At 41.9% G+C, this 18,722-nt stretch overlaps 1 protein-coding gene across 1 annotated transcript; it reads right to left on the bottom strand.

The window, feature by feature from the left end:
* Positions 1-10,060: 10,060 nt before the first annotated feature.
* On the bottom strand, positions 10,061-15,988 carry LOC143723288 (calsequestrin-2-like). Its single transcript, XM_077215461.1, has 12 exons — positions 15,842-15,988; positions 15,477-15,731; positions 14,382-14,466; positions 13,509-13,609; positions 13,294-13,405; positions 12,772-12,845; positions 12,506-12,636; positions 12,357-12,402; positions 11,190-11,244; positions 10,961-11,061; positions 10,757-10,831; positions 10,061-10,603 (listed from the first exon to the last, which is right to left on the bottom strand). Exons 2-12 carry the CDS (start codon positions 15,711-15,713, stop codon positions 10,379-10,381), a joined length of 1,242 nt encoding a protein of 413 aa, XP_077071576.1. The 5' UTR covers positions 15,714-15,731; positions 15,842-15,988; the 3' UTR covers positions 10,061-10,378.
* Positions 15,989-18,722: the final 2,734 nt, after the last annotated feature.

Raw genomic sequence — 18,722 nt, forward strand, 5'->3', positions numbered from 1 at the left:
CCGAGCGGGAGAGAAGGGAGTTGTTTAAGGGGACCCGGTTGGTAAAGTTCCGCGGGACCCGTGGAGGTCGCTGTAGAGGAGGTGATAGAGAGATGTATCACGTCCCGTTTGCCCGGTCAGAGACTGTTCACGTCCCGTCTGCCCAGTCAGAGACTGTTCACGTTCCGTCTGCCCAGTCAGAGACTGTCCGCGTCCCGTCTGCCCAGTCAGAGACCTTTCACGTCCCGTCTGCCCAGTCAGAGACTGTTCACTTCCCCAGTCAGAGACTGTTCACGTCCCGTCTGCCCAGTCAGAGACTGTTCACGTCCCGTCTGCCCAGTCAGAGACTGTTCACGTCCCGTCTGCCCAGTCAGTGACTGTTCAGGTCCCGTCTGCCCAGTCAGAGATTGTTCACGTCACGTCTGTCAAGTCAGAGACTGTTCACGTCGCGTCTGCCCAGCGAGAGATTGTTCACGTCGCGTCTGCCCAGTGAGAGACTGTTCACGTCACGTCTGCCCAGCGAGAGACTGTTCACGTTCCGTCCGCCTTCCTGGACCTGGATTATCTGGAGCGTCTGGCTCGGATCCTGGACATGCCCGTGTCTGCTGTTCCAGAGCCGGAACCAGTGTCTGCTGTTCCAGAGCCGGAGCCGGAGGCAGAGCCCATGGCCGTTCCAGAGCCGGAGGCAGAGCCCATGGCCGTTCCAGAGCCGGAGGCAGAGCCAATGCCTGTTCCAGAGCCGGAGGCAGAGCCAATGCCTGTTCCAGAGCCGGAGGCAGAGCCAATGCCTGTTGCAGAGCCGGAGGCAGAGCCAATGCCTGTTCCAGAGCCGGAGGCTGAGCCAATGCCTGTTCCAGAGCCGGAGGCTGAGCCAATGCCTGTTCCAGAGCCGGAGGCTGAGCCAATGCCTGTTCCAGAGCCGGAGGCTGAGCCAATGCCTGTTCCAGAGCCGGAGGCAGAGCCAGTGCCTGTTCCAGAGCCAGTGCCTGTTCCAGTGCCAGAGCCAGTGTTTGTTTCTGTGTTTGTGTCTGTTTTTTGTGACTGTTACAGTTCTTGGAGCTGTTCCCGAGCCGGTGTCTGCTGTTCCCGAGCCGGTGTCTGCTGTTCCCGAGCCGGTGTCTGCTGTTCCCGAGCCGGTGTCTGCTGTTCCCGAGCCGGTGTCTGCTGTTCCCGAGCCGGTGTCTGCTGTTCCCGAGCCGGTGTCTGCTGTTCCCGAGCCGGTGTCTGCTGTTCCCGAGCCGGTGTCTGCTGTTCCCGAGCCGGTGTCTGCTGTTCCCGAGCCGGTGTCTGCTGTTCCCGAGCCGGTGTCTGCTGTTCCCGAGCCGGTGTCTGCTGTTCCCGAGACGGTGTCTGCTGTTCCTCTGCCTTCACCGCCCTGGCCGCCCGAGGGGCCTTCACCGCCCTGGCCGCCCGAGGGGCCTTCACCGCCCTGGCCGCCCGAGGGGCCTTCACCGCCCTGGCCGCCCGAGGGGCCTTCACCGCCCTGGCCGCCCGAGGGGCCTTCACCGCCCTGGCCGCCCGAGGGGCCTTCACCGCCCTGGCCGCCCGAGGGGTCTTCACCGCCCTGGCCGCCCGAGGGGTCTTCACCGCCCTGGCCGCCCGAGGGGTCTTCACCGCCCTGGCCGCCCGAGGGGTCTTCACCGCCCTGGCCGCCCGAGGGGTCCGTCTTCTCCGCCCTGGCCGCCCGATGGACTGTCTTCTCCGCCCTGGCCGCCCGATGGACTGTCTTCTCCGCCCTGGCCGCCCGATGGACTGTCTTCTCCGCCCTGGCCGCCCGATGGACTGTCTTCTCCGCCCTGGCCGCCCGATGGACTGTCTTCTCCGCCCTGGCCGCCCGATGGACTGTCCGCTTCGCCCTGGCCGCCAGCTAAACCATCACCCCCTGTTCTTGTTCCCCTCCACGGACCTGGCCCCCCATCCCTCCCCCTGAGCCTTTACTGTTCTGCCTCCCATCCTGGACTCTTGTTTTGTTTTGTGGTCTTTGTTGTCTTGGAGCGTCTGGTAGCCGCTCCGTAGAGGGGGGGTTATGTCACAGTGTTGGGTTTGTGTTCCCCAGGTGTTCACTAGATGTCCTGTTATATATACCTTGCCTGTTTAGTGTTTGTTACGGAGTCCTTTTTGTTGTTTATCACGCCACTTCTGATACCCGATGTTGCCTGTGTGTTCTTGTATTTGGATTGCCTTATGGATTATGACCTATTGCCTGGACTGGATGTATGATTACGGAGTTGCCCAATAAATATACCGCCATTGGATCTACCTGTTTCATTTGTGTGTGGACCGTGACAAATATGATCTGTGGGGAATTTTGCTTTTAGTTCTATGATAACTTCTGATATTTGATGTAACAGATTTCTATTTTTGGTATCGTTGTTATAACCATATATGTTAATCAGAATAACAAGATTAGCATCAATTTCCAAAACACAGGCTACCCAGTGTCCCTCCATGTCTGCTTTTCCACCCAGAATCTTACCAGGGCATCTGTTGAAACATATGGCAACTCCAGCCGACCCATTTGTCCCATGACTGAAGAGAATTTTATCTCCCCATTGTTGTGACCAAAACTTAACATCAGATATATCAGAGTGAGTCTCTTGAAGAAAGGTGCAATGTGCTTGTTGCCCTTTGCAAAACAAAAAGACTTTAAGTCCCCTTGTATTAAAGGAAATAAAAGAAAGGTCAGTATTTAACTGAAATACAGAACACATGAACAAATGAACTTTTTGTGAAGAGAGAAGAAAAAAAAATGACAAAAAATAGGGAGGTGGAGTAAAAACGTTGAGATAGAAGTCCCATCACCCGAACTGATTCACTATGTATTCCTTTTAAGCACTAGTTTCATCCCCTAACTTAAGTGTCCTCCATAATACGCTTGCCTTTGATGAATCCAAACGGGTCCCTGTAGCCTGCAGCCTTTCCTTCCTTTCTAGCCTGGTCGATTTTGGGCCAGAGAGCCTATCTGGAACGCCAGTCCACTTGAGTCAGATCTTCAGTAAAACGAATCCCCTGTTCTTTGCAGATTGGAGAAGTTTCTGTTCGCCTCCAGATGTCATCTCTCACTGCTCGTCACACAAATAAAATGATTATTTGCCGTTGCCGGTTGTCCATCATTCTTCCCACTCTGTGGACAACGTCAACTGCTTCATCCAACTTTACCGCCAGGTCCGGTGCAATCCTGCTAATAAGCTCCACCACCTCCTCTCTTATGTTTTCATTAGCCGTTTCTTTTTTCCCTTTGATGCGCAAGCACCACCGTCTTTTGTATCTGTCATTATTCAGTACTCGACCCCTCATGTCTTCATTTTCTTTAGTCAGTGTCTCCACTTTCTTTTCCAGGTGTTTTATTTTCGTTTTACACTCTTTTAGCTCTTCTGCGTTGAACTGCACCGATTTAGCAATAGAAGCTAGCATGGAGCTGTGCTGTTGCAACTGCGTGCTAAATTCTTCCATGCGGTCGTCTACACGTTGACCGAGAGAGTTGATAGCATTCAGTATGGTTTCGGTGTTTGTTTCTTCTTGAGACAAAACTTTCGTTTTCTTCTCCAGGTGTGTTTTGTTGGGGGTTTCCGCTGGAATTGTCGGCCCTCGTTTGTTCTTGCTAGCGTTAGCCATACCTGCATAGTCGTGTACACTCATCATCCCACAGCTTTCAAATGGGAGACTTTTTTGCACCGGAGGCTTTCCGCTGTTATGTTTCTTCATTTTCGTGCTGAGAACTGGACAAATGGCAATTAATAGTGGATATGTATTTTTAATTAACTATAACATCGGGACTTCTCGAGGAGCTCAGTGAGATGCGACTGCACGGACCGCCATCTTTCACGCGCCCCCTCACCCATAGACTCTCTGAATAACGTTTTTTTAGGCCGTTTATGGGGGATATGGGCGGCGCCATCTTTGAAAAGCTTGGGAAATCCACCCCCCGGCTTTGTGTGAGACTGGCCGGCCGGTGGACGCGCCTTTTCAGCCAAGCTGCGGCAGCCTCAGCTATCTGTAACGTTATAAGATCGACTGGCAGACTAGGCTACTTTTTACAGTCTATGGCTACTACATTCACTGCAAAGCTGCTGAAGAGTACAACCCATCTGAATGAAGAAGCGCGCGGGCAGATGTTCGCGCGGCTAGCTCTCTTTACAGCACAAGAGAGCTAAAGTTACCCCGCCCTAAAAGTACATTATGCGCTCGCGACTAGCTCTCCTTTCGGACGGCGAACCGCCTCTCACTCTGCCACGTTTCTTCCCTCGTTAGCCTCGACGGAAGAAGCACGCGGGTGGATGTTCGTGTTTCACAGAACTGTTTCACAGGAACAGTGTTTCAAACGTCAGTTATAACCATAGGTAAAGTACCTCGGACGCTAACTTATCTGAGGCGATTTAATGTTAACTGTTGCAGTGCCACTGCCCACAAACATTGATGCTAAATAGTGCTAACTACGTGAAATAGTAGTGGATTGTCACTTACCGGAAAAAATGTAGCGAAGTACTCCTACAGTGTCGGTTAGTGCAGTTTATAGCAGAGCAACCCATTTTATGTACAATATTTCAATACAAATGTTCAGAAAGGATAGAGAGGTCAGGTGGTATGATGTGTTGTGTCCATAGACTGTAAAAAAAGATGGACGACGCCCCTTCGTTCTCTTCCATTGGCGAGAAGTGAAGCCGCCATTGTCCCGATATGGCGCTGACATCTTGGGACTTGAGTCTGCGCAGTTGCGATTTCGGTACCAGACATGCGCAGCAGTGAGCAGGAAGTAAAGCCGCGAAATCAACGTCCCGCTCTGGTCCCGCCCTCACTCCCGCTGAATCAAGCGTAAGCACAAGCCTCTGCTACAGAGCAAACCATTATGTCGGTGTGAAATAATTAATTATAGAAATTTAGATATTAAATTTAAAGATCCAATCTCCTCAGTCCTCCAAAGATCCCGAAAAAAAGTCTGTTGCTGCTTCAGTGACTACTTTGCTCAGAGAACCTGTCAATCACAGCTGTCAATCATGTACGCCACAGCACCGTTTTTATAGCATCAAATAACTAACTAAAAACAAACTTATTTTAAAAACAAACACTTGAAATTACATCATCGTGATGAAAACTACAGTAAATGACAGAAACTATCTTTGGAAAAAAAAAGATATGTGTAGTGTAATTTAATTGTTTAGTTGGTCTCACGTCCCATTGAATAACACAGGGAGGCGGGGTTTATGAGCTATACTAGGACCAGTCACCGGGGGCGATCGAGACGCTTTGGCTTCACTTTTCAGGGCTTGTGCGGCACGCTTGGTTGTGTCAGATCATGGCCGAGACATCAAATTTCATGAATTCCACTCGGCGCAGCCCGTTATCAGCTGTCAATCAAGCTTTCAATCAAAGTTAACCACGCCCTTATTTGTCATAGATTTTATATCTAAATACGATCTAAACTAACGAGTTAGAAAAAAAATTCACCCCCCTCACAGTTGTCAAGCACTCAGAGCCTATCGAAAAATACAATAAAAGTCCATGGGACCAACCTGTAAAAACATGAATTTATGCTGTGAAAACGGACATTTTAACATGTGGTCTATGGACATTTGCTCCCTTTTGGGACCTGCCCCTAGCGGATTTTCGATGTATTGCAGTTTTTTTTTCCCACTTCCGGGTAGGCAAAGAGTGGGGCGCGGGACTAGATTTGATGGCCGAGCGCGGGCGTGGGGTCGGTAATGCACTCACTCTGTGTGTGCGGGTTGCGGGAGAATAAAACGATTCGTGGGACTCCCGGAAACTAGAAATATCTATGAATAAAACATAAAAACGAATACATTTTTATTCATCTGTTGCAGAAAAGCAACAAGAACAACTAAAAATAGAAATGATTTAAAGGCTAGAGTTTCTTTTTATAACATGTTTGCAGCGTTGAACGATGTAGCCAATCACAGACATATGTGTTGATTTCTTGAACGCAATGGCCAATCAGAAGCATTGATGATAGACTCCCTCACTGCTCAAAACAGACTTTTTGTTCAGAGCTGAATTCTGTATGCTGGCAAATAATTATATTTATAATATATCCTCTAATTATAACAAACAAAGTGTATATATTATGAACGATTCATTGTGCAGTCAGCTTCATTGATTGAGATCGCGATTGTGTGAGATCGCGATGAACTGATGTCAGCTTTTTAGGAATTATTAAAGGTCAACTAAACCCCTGGTCAGAGCCTGACTCCACCCACTGGCAATATTTGAAAAATGCTGTAAAAGAGGGCAGAGCCCAGCGGAGGGGGGTGGGGGGGGGGGGGGTGCACCTGAGACGCATCTCTCTGTAGGCAAGGGCAGGGTTACCTGTTACCCTCTGACGTCAGAGGGTACCACAACTTCCAATAGGAAAGTAGTAGCCACCATTCAACCTGAAGAGGGCAGCACTCAGACGTTTTTACACCATATATTGTGGAATTAAAACACTTTAAACCCAAATGTCAAAAAAATTACTCGAATCAATGAACAGCATTTATGAAGCTCCATTCTTACAGATCATTAACTAAAAAAAATTGTTTTAGTGTTTAGTTACCCTTTAAGGGAGCGCACTTTGGCGCGCATTCAGTCATGCCAAACCATGTTATAACAGTGGTTTGTGTGTCAATGCTTTAATAACAAATAATTTATCAGGAGAATCTATGCTGATGTGTATGATGGCGACACATAGGCTAACTTGAAAGTATTTGGAGGTACAGAAAAAAAGTATTTTTTGCGGGCGGTAGCGGGACAAAACATAAATGTTGCGGACGGGAGAAAGTAACATAGAAAGTAGATGAGAACGTAAGTTATAACGACCCACGTATTAAAAAATGGTCGGGTTTAAATCAGGCTCGGGCTCATAATAACAGTTAATGTGTCGGGCCGGGCCGGGCTCGGACACAACGTGCACAGGCTCGGGTAGGGTCGGGCTTGATTTTTTGGGCCCGATCTAACTTAAGCTCTAAGTTGAGCACGGACACTCCAATGTTTGAGTAAGACGATGACACACACAACTCGATGTTAGCTAGCTGAGCAAGTTCAGCATCACTGAAGATTAAACAAAAAATAGCACTCATATTCATGAATGAATGTGTATTATATTATTAGCTTGCTAATCGCAAGTAAAGCTAATCGCTAATTAGCCATCATGCTAGGTAAACTTGTATGAGTTTTAATGTTTAATCTTCAGTGATGCTGAACTTGCTCAGCCAGCTACCCATCGAGTTGTGTGTGTCGTCATCTTACCCAAACATTGGAGTGTCCGTGCTCAACTAAGGCAGAGGCGGCATCTATCTAGGTGAACCGAACAATGGTGTAATGATCCAGTTCGACTCCCAAGACAAGACGATGCTCAACCGACTGGCCAATAGGAACGTGGCCCCGCCCATGACACAATTTTCACAGTGAAAGCAAAATCCTGACAGGAGAGCAAGAAATTGCTAGCCTGGCTCCGCCCTCCTACGCACTTCAACTCAATTTCATTTTCCTTCAGTACTACGTCTGGGATTGCGCTGTAGACTTTGGTTTTCTCCAATCAATTTTTTACCGGGCCAATCAGCGAACAGAGGGAGTGGCTGAGAACGATGACGTTGATGTCGACTCGTGCGTTATTTTGAGTTGTAGTTCAAAATAAGAAAGATGCGAGCGAAGCCATTCGGTCCGTTGTGGCAACGCTGCCGAATATCAAGAAGTTAAAGCCGGAGCAAGAACAATCTTTGCTTAGTTTTGTGTTTATGGCCATCCTCCACGGGGTTCGGGAAAAGACATATGTCACGACCAAACGTCAGCGATTGGTTATGGCAGATAGAGTGACTCTGGGCAGATCCAATAGTTTTAGACTTCAATAGAATACCCCCCTACAAGGAAGTTAACGCTTGTCAATGGAGCGGTGCCAGACTCTCTGTACAAATGAAATGTACGAGAGTCTGGTAGAACCAGGCTAAGAAATTGCATCGAGAGCAAAGAAAACCGTTTTGAGAGAAACACTTTTTTTTTGAGAAAATGTTTTCACACTGTTAGCAAAAAATACATATTTGAGAATTTTTTTCAAAGTATTTTGAGAGAGATTCTTTTTCTCAGAAATAATTTTAAAAATTTCAAATTTATATTTTTTTATGTTCTATTAGAAATTACTTTCTCTCAAAACATTTTTTAGTCTCAAATATTATTCTTTTTTGCTATTGTTATGAAAACTTTTTCTCTCAAATATTATTTTTCTCTCATGAAATGCTTTTTTGCTATCAGTGTGATAACTTTTTCTCTCAAACTTTTTTTTTTCTCTCAGATCATTTATTTCTCGCATGTAATAAAGACACAATTCTAGCTCCATATCTCGGCAGCCAGGCAGAACTGAGAAGATGACTCAGATGGGTCTCGATGTAGTGTTTTTAAATTGGTTTGCATTTCCTGAATGACCGAATCGTGAGAAACCAACGAGAAAAAGTGAAAGTGCCTTACCAATGCTGCAAAATGAATGGCTTACCTTTCACACTTTCTCATCAAATGATCGTGAGCGTCATCTTGTCAGTTCTCCCGCATGCGTCGTGGCGCTATCGTGAACTCACGTCAGAGGCCCACACAGAAGAAAATGAATAGTTGAATAAAGTCGTTTTGTTTGTTTTTTGCGCATAAAAAGTATTCTCTTGATAAACTTAATGTTGAGCCACTGTAGTCACTTGGACTATTTTAACGATGTCTTTACTAATTTTTTTAGGCCGGCAGATGCAATTACCTAGCAGCCTATGAAGGAGTGAGACAGCTTTCAGATTTCATCAAAAATATCTTAATATGTGTTCCGAAGATGAACAAAAGTCTTACGGGGTTGGAACAACATGACGGTGAGTAATAATTGACAGAATTTTTATTTTTGGGTGAACTAACCCTTTAACTGTACGTTCACACCGCCGCCGGCAAGAGCGGCAAAATTCGCTCTCGCCGCCCTGCCAGCGACGCCGTGGAAAGATTCGTGGACGCTCTGATGCTCTGACGTAGATCGAACGCGTGGTCATTTTTACAACTGTATTTAAAGGGGCCACAAAGCATCAATCATGTCGATCGTTATTTTTGCAGAAAATTGATCGATGGAAAAAACGTAACAATTATAGTGACATGTTTGCTAATGAAATAAACAAATTAAAAGCCATTTGTCTGGTGTGGCTTTTATGTTCATGGTTAAGTGCTATTATAATTTACATTCCCGCTGAAAAACAAGCGTTCTAGCGCGAAAATATTGCCTATAAATAGTGTTGCGCGCCTTCTTATCAAATTCAAATGATCAACCTCCTCAATTTTGCTTGGGAACTAATGTGGTCGGAACCAAAGTTTACAGGACTGCGTTCTCTGGACTCCTCTCAAACGAGGCACTTCTATATTCCGATTGGTTGCCGTCGAACCGCGTCATTGCTTATTACCATAAAGTTGACCTGAATTCAACACTCCTCGCCGCTCTCACCGTCCAAGACGCGTGATTTTTTTTCCCAAACCACTTCAGCGGAAATCCCGCCCTGCAGCCGATTTCATTGGTTTAGGTTACAGTGACGGGTAGGTTTAGGGATCAGTGTTTGGTGTAGGCAATCAGTACAGTGATTGACATGACCAATGAAAACTTTAGAATCGGCTGCAGGGCGGGATTTCCGCTGAAGTGGTTTGGGAAAAAAAATCACGCGTCCAAGACGCGCCGCGCCGCTCTCGCCGGAGCTCGCCGCCGGCTCTCATTAAAAATGAATGACTTCCGGCCACTATGACGCTCTCACCAGCGGCGGTGTGAACGCACAGTAAGTTTCTACAGTATAGAGTGAACAACAGTGTGCGTATACTGTTTATTTTTCAAATAAGTACATTTTTTTAATCCACCCTATGTCATCATGTAAGAGCTTATTGAAACCTGACATTAGAACCAAATTCTTTAACAAGCTCGTTTTACTTTAAAAAAAAAGTCATTTCGCATTTCTTTAAAAAAAACTGTTAATTGATCATTCATAAAGTCAAAATCATAATTTAGCACAGAATTTATTTTGTATTAGATTTATGACAAATCATATAAATGTGAAAGCTAATAAGGCCTTACATTATTTAAATAAGAACACACTTTCCTAATTACTTGTAAAGTTTTATTATTGTGAATGAGTAATTACAGTAGAAAATGTTCAGAAGAGTAAAATAATTCCATAGGTAAAATTACACTGCAAAATTTAATTCAAATCCCTTTATCAATTTTCAGTTTAGATCTGATTAAAATAAATGATTTTCACCTATAAAATAAGAGACATGTGCACTTGTATCATTTCAATTTAACATTAGGAACACTTAACACTATGCAATTTATCCACTGATGTACAAAATGATTTTACTGTAAAAGACAAAATTGTTATCTCAGCAGATTTGTTTGAGGTTCACAGTATATGAATTATTCATCATCGTCGTCATCATCATCATTATCGTCGTCATCATTGTCATCGTCATCATCATCATCATCATCATCATCATCATCATCATCGTCATAGTCGTCATCCTCCTCATCATCATCCTCTGTGTTGACTGTTCCAGAGAGGACATCTTCTATCCAGTTTTCCAGTTCTTCGGGTGACGGCAGCTCATCATCATCAGGTATTTCCAACCAGACACTGTCCGCCTGTCAAATGAGTCAATTTAAAAGTTTCTTTATAATAATAATAATAAATTTATTATTATGTACCATGACAGTGGGACAGATCCAAACATGAGAAAGATGGCCTTCATAATGAACTTAATGGATCTAGTTGAAAAAATTAAGTATTGCACTTACATCTGTAACATTTACTATTCCAATCTGTGGTCTAAAGAGGTCAACCTTGAAGGTCTTCTCCCAGTACGGAATGAGCTAAGATAGGAAATATGCATATGAAGAGGGGTTTAAAAAAAGAAAGCATTTTTCTTTCAGTTTCTGACATCCATTTTACATTACAGTACTGACTAAATATATTCATCTATCCAGACTTATTTTAGTCACCAATGGGAAGTTGTCTGGGTCGATCCACACAATACTCAGGTCTGGATTGTGTGTGTTGTCTCTGGCAACCTCCTTCAAAATCTCCAAGAATTCAAAACCATCTAAAAAACAAATTTACGGTCAAGTCCTTATCTCATTAATTCCTTTAGTCAATGATACTTGCACCAAACAAAAATCATTTGGCTTTATGACTTATGAATTAAGAGAGGTGTCCTGAAACTGCACATACCAGGGTCCTCCTCTTCTGCAAAGGCTACAATGTGAATTCCATTCAAATCATCCTCCTGCATAAGAGAACATTTATTTCAGTGTCATTGCTTTATGATATTTACATGTATTCCTCCACTCTGCATCGGGGTCCGATCACCCTCTGTCAGGGCATCATTTTTGTGATATAGCTGACTTTTCACTATCCCACTTATTGCATGACCATTCACTAAATAAATACATATAGGCAACGTGGACATAAAATATTGATTTGAGTTTAAATTATTTTATAACTGCATATCTTAAAATGTCTGCCAAAAAGAAAAAAAACATTCCATTACAATAAAACCAGACCAACAATATTACAATAAAATTAAGAGTGATGTCGTCTGGGGTCAATTTTATTTTACAATCGATAACTGAGATGGTGCAAGATGGTATTTGTATGAAAAAAGAGAGAGTGCAAGTCCACATTGTTATATGAGAAGCATGAGACAAGAAAAAAAATTGTTTCATTCAACTTAAAGTGTTTGTGTTGCCTTAAAGGACAAGTTTGGTATTTTACACTTAAAGCTAGGGCTAGGCGATATGGCATAATTTTATTAAGTTTACTGGTATACTGTTTTTATTATTGCTTAACACAAATTTCACAATTTCAATTCAATTCTTGTGATTTGATTCTGATCTTGATTCAATATAAATTCCTTTGGATAAATAGGTACAGTAGATACGTTTATGTGTTAATTGTTCTCCAAAAAAAAAAAAACGAACTCAAATTAAATATAATGCGTTTTTTATAATAACAACGTTATACTATTTTAATGATATAGGTAAAAATATAATAAATGTGTTTCATAAAAATTTCAATCTTAACCGTTCTATTTCATCAGAAACGACCTTAAAACAGGGCTTTAAGTGTAAAATACCGGACTTGTCCTTTAAAATTTAAAGTTTAGTCAACTTGAAATGTGAAGTTGTACTAAGTGACAACTTAGATATTTGAGTTGGCTGAACTTACGATTTTAAGGCAGCACAAACTTATTTTTCTAACAATCTTTTTTTACAGTGAGTTTTATTGGTTATGTTTAGGTATGGGGTAGGGTTAAGGGATCTTGAATATGGTCATGTAGAATAAGGCATTAATATGTGCAAAGTGTTACCAAAGTTTTATTTAAAATATATTGCTCACCCAGGTCTCAAACATGTCCTCTGCCCTGAGCTTTCTTAGAGTTGGTCTGTGGAGGTCAATAAAAGATAGCATCATTATGTAATATGAGATTGGTATAAAATATCTGTATCCATCCTTCAGAAAATCATTAGATCAGCTTTCCTGATTACCTCCTGTGTTCAGATATGAAGGCCACCAGCTCTTCCTCTGAGTGGGGTTTGTTTGGAATGGTCACTGGTTCCTCCATGAAGGGCTCATAGAAGTCCACCTCATTCATCTTCAGAGTCAGCTCTTTTGCCACCTAAAATGCAAAAATAAGAGCAACTCATACCATCAATTGTTTTCAGATAATTACTGCTTCTCCAAAAGAAAAATAATCGCACAATGCTAAAGATCTTCTGAACATAAACAGAGCATAAAATAACATGATACTCACAGATTTCTCAAAGGTGGCAAAAAATTTGATAAAAGGCTGAAACTGTTCAGCTGCTTCTTGGAAAGCAAGATACTCTGAAGAAACCAGAGAAAAAAGAAAGAGGGAAAATGGGGAGGTGAGGCAATTAGGTGAGGTTAGGTGAAGATGTATTAATTTGATAAAAGACAAAAGGGAATCAAAACCTGTAAATTACCTTTTTATTGTAAGTGGAACCTTTCTTTGTGACAGTGTTGGCTAACAGAGTGGTGATTTGAAATAAATGACCTCTAAATGTCAACTAGCTTGAAAGAATAGTATCCTACAATGCTCAAGAGAGCTCATAAGGTTTCAATGTGCATTTAAAAAACAATCTGGAATGTACAGACATTATGTTAACGTTTATTGCATGGTATTAATTCATTGCATACTATGTATGTGTGTTTTTGAAACATGCAGAGATCAGATTACTGCAGCTGAAGGGTATATTTGTCTCTGAACATTCAGATACCTCCTGCCTCTCATAGTCTGTACATACATACTCACGTTCAGAGTCACGACTCTTGAAGAAGCCAATGAGTTTGATATCGACTTCTATACGGTCAAAAGCTCGCAACTCCAGAGCATTGTCAATTATCTCAACCGGATCTTCCAACAGCTGAAGCATGAGGGAGAGAAGGGGAGGCAGAGAGTTAAAGCGACATAGAAAAGTACTAAAACAAATGAGATGTCTGGATTTATGATAAACACAGATTCTTTACATCCAGAATGAATTCCACAAGAGTGTCTGCAGAGAGCAGTCCATCAAATTCAATCACACGGTCCTCCTTAAAGACATAGACGCTGCCCTCCTCTTGCAAACCTTTTAGTGAAACAAATACTATAGTCACTCATCATGGCAGTGTAGAGTACATTGTACAGCCTTTATAGCCTACTGTATCATTATCCATTTATGCAAATCTCCTGCAGGGATTGATGTTGTGTTAAACTATAAACTGTGATATTTAATGAGGATAATGATAATAATCATGTCTGTATCTCAATAAAAGATTTATATGAAACAAGAGAGTGCAATTCCACGGTGTCATATGGGTCACAGTGATTTTGTCAAGTAAAACATGTTCCTGACCTGGATCAACATAGTTTGTTGGTTCTGGGATCCCTACCCATAACTTATCCCTTAACTCAGAGGGAAATGAAAGGTGAATAACTCTGATATAGAAGCACCTAACCCTGGCTGAAGCCGAAACTTGACATAAACAGTAAACCCTCAAATCTGATTGTTGACCGGAATGCTTTTTCAGGATCAGCAAAGATGTTTTTCCAGGAACATGTTCCACTTGGTGAAATCACATTCACCATGTGATTTGAGAGGTATGAAAGTAGTACTACTTTGAGCGGAGTGATACACACACACACACACACACACACACACACACACACACACACACACACACACACACACACACACACACACACACACACACACACACACACACACACACACACACACACACACACACACACACACACACACACACACACACACACACACACACATATATATAGTATGTGTTTGTGTGTGTGTATATATATATAAATATATATAGTATATATACATTGTTTTTCCTCACCTAGTTTCTTGGCAACCTTAGAATCTTTTTGGGAGTCAACCATTCCAAAGCCAATATCCTTTTCCTCCAAAACTTGAGCAGCTAACTGTGGAAAAACAAATTATTTGTACTATAACAGTATTTTTTTTTTTGTTGTCTTATTTAGTATTAGTTCAGGTTCAAAGTAAAGTATATAGCATTATGCTATTCGGTCAAAGTTAGTACCAAAAATTTTCCACAAATTGTTCAAAGAGACATAGGCCTATTCAAACAAAATTAATTCTTTGCTCAGAACAAGAGGTGTTGTAGTGTGCCTACAGTTTACCCTCCAATGTGAGAGACAGACTCTCACCCAATATGATAATATGGGGAATAAATTCTGGAGGAATTGTTGGAAGGCATGAGTTGCTGAGCTGTTTATACTCAAGCATTGTAATTTAGAGGATTGTATGGACATGCTTCAGATTTTTGTTAAAAAACCTTGTATTATATTGCTGTGGATATCAGAAGTACAATGAGTACCATGCATAATAGTCTAGATAGTGAACTTTTGAGCCATACATTTAGAGTAAAGGAGAGCACACGTATGTAATCATTTTAGAAGTGATCTGGTTCCATAAATACCCTGGTGTTCTGCTTTCATTATGATGCAAGTTATTTGAATGGCTGAATTTTAAAAGCCAGTTTCCCAGAAGGCTATCAGGAGGAGTACTGAAAATGAAGTGCTTGATTAACATGCTGACTGAAGAAGTCCACTTTTAAATCCAGATAAATACATAAGTGAAAAAAGAGAGCCATGTGAAGATAGATATGTCAATCGGCTGCAGTCTGTGGACCTCTAAACTGATATTAATACATACAGCATGCAAAAAAATGTATTTGAAATTATGATGACCACCCATTTTATACAGACATAAAAAAATACCAGAAACTCCCCCACAAAAAATGAATAAATATAATGTGCTTATTTTTAATAACTACTGCACAGTTGGTGAAGGCTGTACTGTGTCTGTAGTCAATCCTATGTTGCTTTGCTCCAATAAACACTCTCTGATTTCCATTCAGCCTTACATCTACCTTATATCATGCATTCACACTTGACTTTTCCTCTCTTACCTCTAGCACTAGTTCAGTCATTTGTAACTGTTTCTGCAGCTCTTTTGCAGTTGGTGGGGGAGCGTGGTAGAACAGGCAGAGCATGTCGTATTTCTTCAGGGATTTGCGGTAGTTCTTGTCATCTATGTCCAAGACACGGTCTTTGCCATCATAACGTGGGAATTCGAGGCCTTTCTCAGCACCAGCCAGGGTAGAGACACCCAGAGAGGCAAGCAGAAGGATCCAGGTGGTCTGCATGGTCTATAGTGACTAAGACTTTTCCAAAAAAGAAACTTCATGCAGCTTTTAGCTTTCAGAAAGCTTTGGTCTAGAAGTGTGAGAAATATAAGTCAAGAGTTATTAACAGAAATAATAAGAGTGCCAACCATCCAGGCCTTCTTCCACTGTCCTTTCTGAGGCTCTGTATACCCTTCTTCTGAAAATTCAGCGTTCTTCAGCAAACCCTTGACTCTCTTCCTTCTCTCCTGACCTGAGACAAAGAGTGGCTGATGGATTGTGCTGGTAATAGGATTGGAGAGAGCAGCCAGGATACCTTACATAGCAGTGTTCCTCTAACCCTTTTTTAGGAGACCAGTTGTTTCAGAGCTAAAAATATCCCAGTTGGACAGCATAGGGACACGAGCACTGTGGAAGAGTGATTAGGCTGCAGCTAATGACATTTGATGCTGAGAGAGGGAAAGAGTGACACGAAGACTTCACAGCAACATAACACAGATGTAAACAAGAGCAAATACACTCTTTTCAGTATGTTCATTTGTGAGAGATGGAAAAGTCATTGTGCATTCGAGTGTACTTTGCTGAAACCAGACACTTGTCCACTGTAAAAAAAAAAAAAAAAAGCTCACACTTACACAGGTGGTGTGTGTGTGTGTGTGTGTGTGTGTGTGTGTGTGTGTGTGTGTGTGTGTGTGTGTGTGTGTGTGTGTGTGTGTGTGTGTGTGTGTGTGTGTGTACATACAAAATACATTTCACAAATGCAAAACACAATTCGTAGATATACAACTGTGCACAAAAACATTTGAATGTTTAAAATGTACGAGTGTGTCCTTGAATTTGATTGTGAAAATCGTCATTCACGTAAGAATCGCCTTGCGTGTGTGTGTGTGTGTGTGTGTGTGTGTGTGTGTGTGTGTGTGTGTGTGTGTGTGTGTGTGTGTGTGTGTGTGTGTGTGTGTGTGTTTTGGTAAGGTATGTCCCTCTACATTTGTGTGCAAGTTAAGATGTGACAGTGATTTGTGCTGTGAGCTCTAAAAAAAAACAGCCTTTGCACAGGGATAGATGGCCACAAGTCTTAATTGGAATCCCTAATGGAGGCAGGAACCCTGGAGCATACAATCAGTTATTCAAATTAAGGCATTATACCAGATATTTTTTCATATTTTTCCCACTAATTCCCACTTAATTCTCCATGAATTAATAAATACTGAAGAAAGTAAGGAACGAAAGAACACTGACTTACTAAAACTGCATTAAGTGACAAATTATATTCACAAGCTTCTAAATGTTCTTTAATCCCCAGTTACATTTGAATCACATTGTATAACTTGAACTTTAAGTCTGTGTGACTTTAGATATAATCTGTTGTCATAGAAATGACGCAATGTCCAAATTAGGATCAGTTGTCTCAAGGATTCCTGACTAATTGCTTTGGACATTCCTAAAAAGTATCTTTCTAATAATAACATATACAGTCTTAAAACTATAGTCTTAAAGCACACAGCATCAACGGATAAATCTTAAATCAATCTCAAATTGCAAACATGCTTTACAAATCTCTCACGATATGAGATGCAACTAATCTCAATCCTGTACTGGAATTTATTTCAGAGCTGTTTTATGTCCATAAAGATGGGTCAGGGTTCATTGAAGTTACAGATAACAAAACGCTAGAAGTATGCCTTAGTCTGGGACGACTTCATCTTGTGGTACTCTTGTAATGCTCCCTTCTCTAGGACAATGTGCTTATTGGCATTGACAACAGAGCATCACAAACAGTTAGCTGATGATGTTGCAGATATTTCCCTCAGTAAGCTAGCTATTGGATTAAGCTGTAACTGGGTGACATTAAGCTGCTAGTTCTTGAAGAGTTTACTTATGACGCTTGTGAGTGACTCGTGCAGGTTCAGGGAGGCTCAGATTTCGCCATTCAGTCATAATGAAGCAGAAAGAAATCACTGGAGAGAGAACTTGGTTGTTCCAGGTTCTCTCTTCAATTTGTCTCAATTGAAGTTGCTAATTGGAACCATTAGGTGGCATGTGTTTCACATGTTTCACTGAATACAACTCAATTTTCATAAGGTTTGGGGTGAGAAGGAAAGAAGATAATTTTAATCAAAATTACACACCATGGAGTTGGTCTAAATTTTCATGTTTACTACATTCATGAATACTTATTTCCTGTCACTCCTGAATGATTCCTTTCAATTTATCACACAATATTTGAAGTCTGTATGGTGAACAATAGTCACCCAGAAATTGCAGTTAGGCCTATAACCTAGTTTTCTCAACAACAACAAAACAAAATCCACAGTTTCTACACTTCACAAAGAAAATCACAATGTAAACATTTAGCTGGATATTTTAAATGAAACACAGCTTTGGACATAGCGAGCAGTGACATTGTAAATGAACCTTGAGTGTTTTCTGTGTTGTTAGCACACAGATAATGAGATATAAAGTTATTAATCTAACTTCACTTCTGTGGAAGATGTCATAGCTTGAGGTTGAAAGCTTGTAGTCACAATAAATGAGCACCATTCACCTGGCTCTGATGAATCACGAAAGAGGTGCATAGCCTACGTCATAAGAATTCTTTCCTTCTTTATTCATTGTGAGGTGGGTGCGTGTGCAGAGTCAATCAATTGTAACCATGGGTACACCGGTATGCCTCAAACCATCAGATCCACCCAGAAGAGAAGCACAAGAGCACAACTCGCATAATTCCAAACCAATGTTCTGCGCAACCGCAAGTAACTCCCAGTTCAATGCTTGCAAATTATGCTTCAGCAGCTAGAGCGCCAACATTTTGTTTTAATAAAAAAATAAAAAAATCTCAGTTTTGTAACAGAAAAGCAGCTTTGAGTTACATTGTGTTCCTGAAAGTTAGAATTTTGTATGTGCGTTTGCCTGAGAAACTGATAAAAAATGATGCACTGATATTAATAGGGCTCGTGCTATCTCAGGCATTCTCCTCAGTTTTATACATTCAGTACTGTTCAATTCTGAACACATATTGTCTCACTGTGG

Source organism: Siphateles boraxobius, unplaced genomic scaffold, assembly GCF_051911475.1.
Source record: "Siphateles boraxobius isolate OS27281-9 unplaced genomic scaffold, OSU_SipBor_1 7, whole genome shotgun sequence".
NCBI classification, from domain to species: Eukaryota; Metazoa; Chordata; class Actinopteri; order Cypriniformes; family Leuciscidae; genus Siphateles; species Siphateles boraxobius.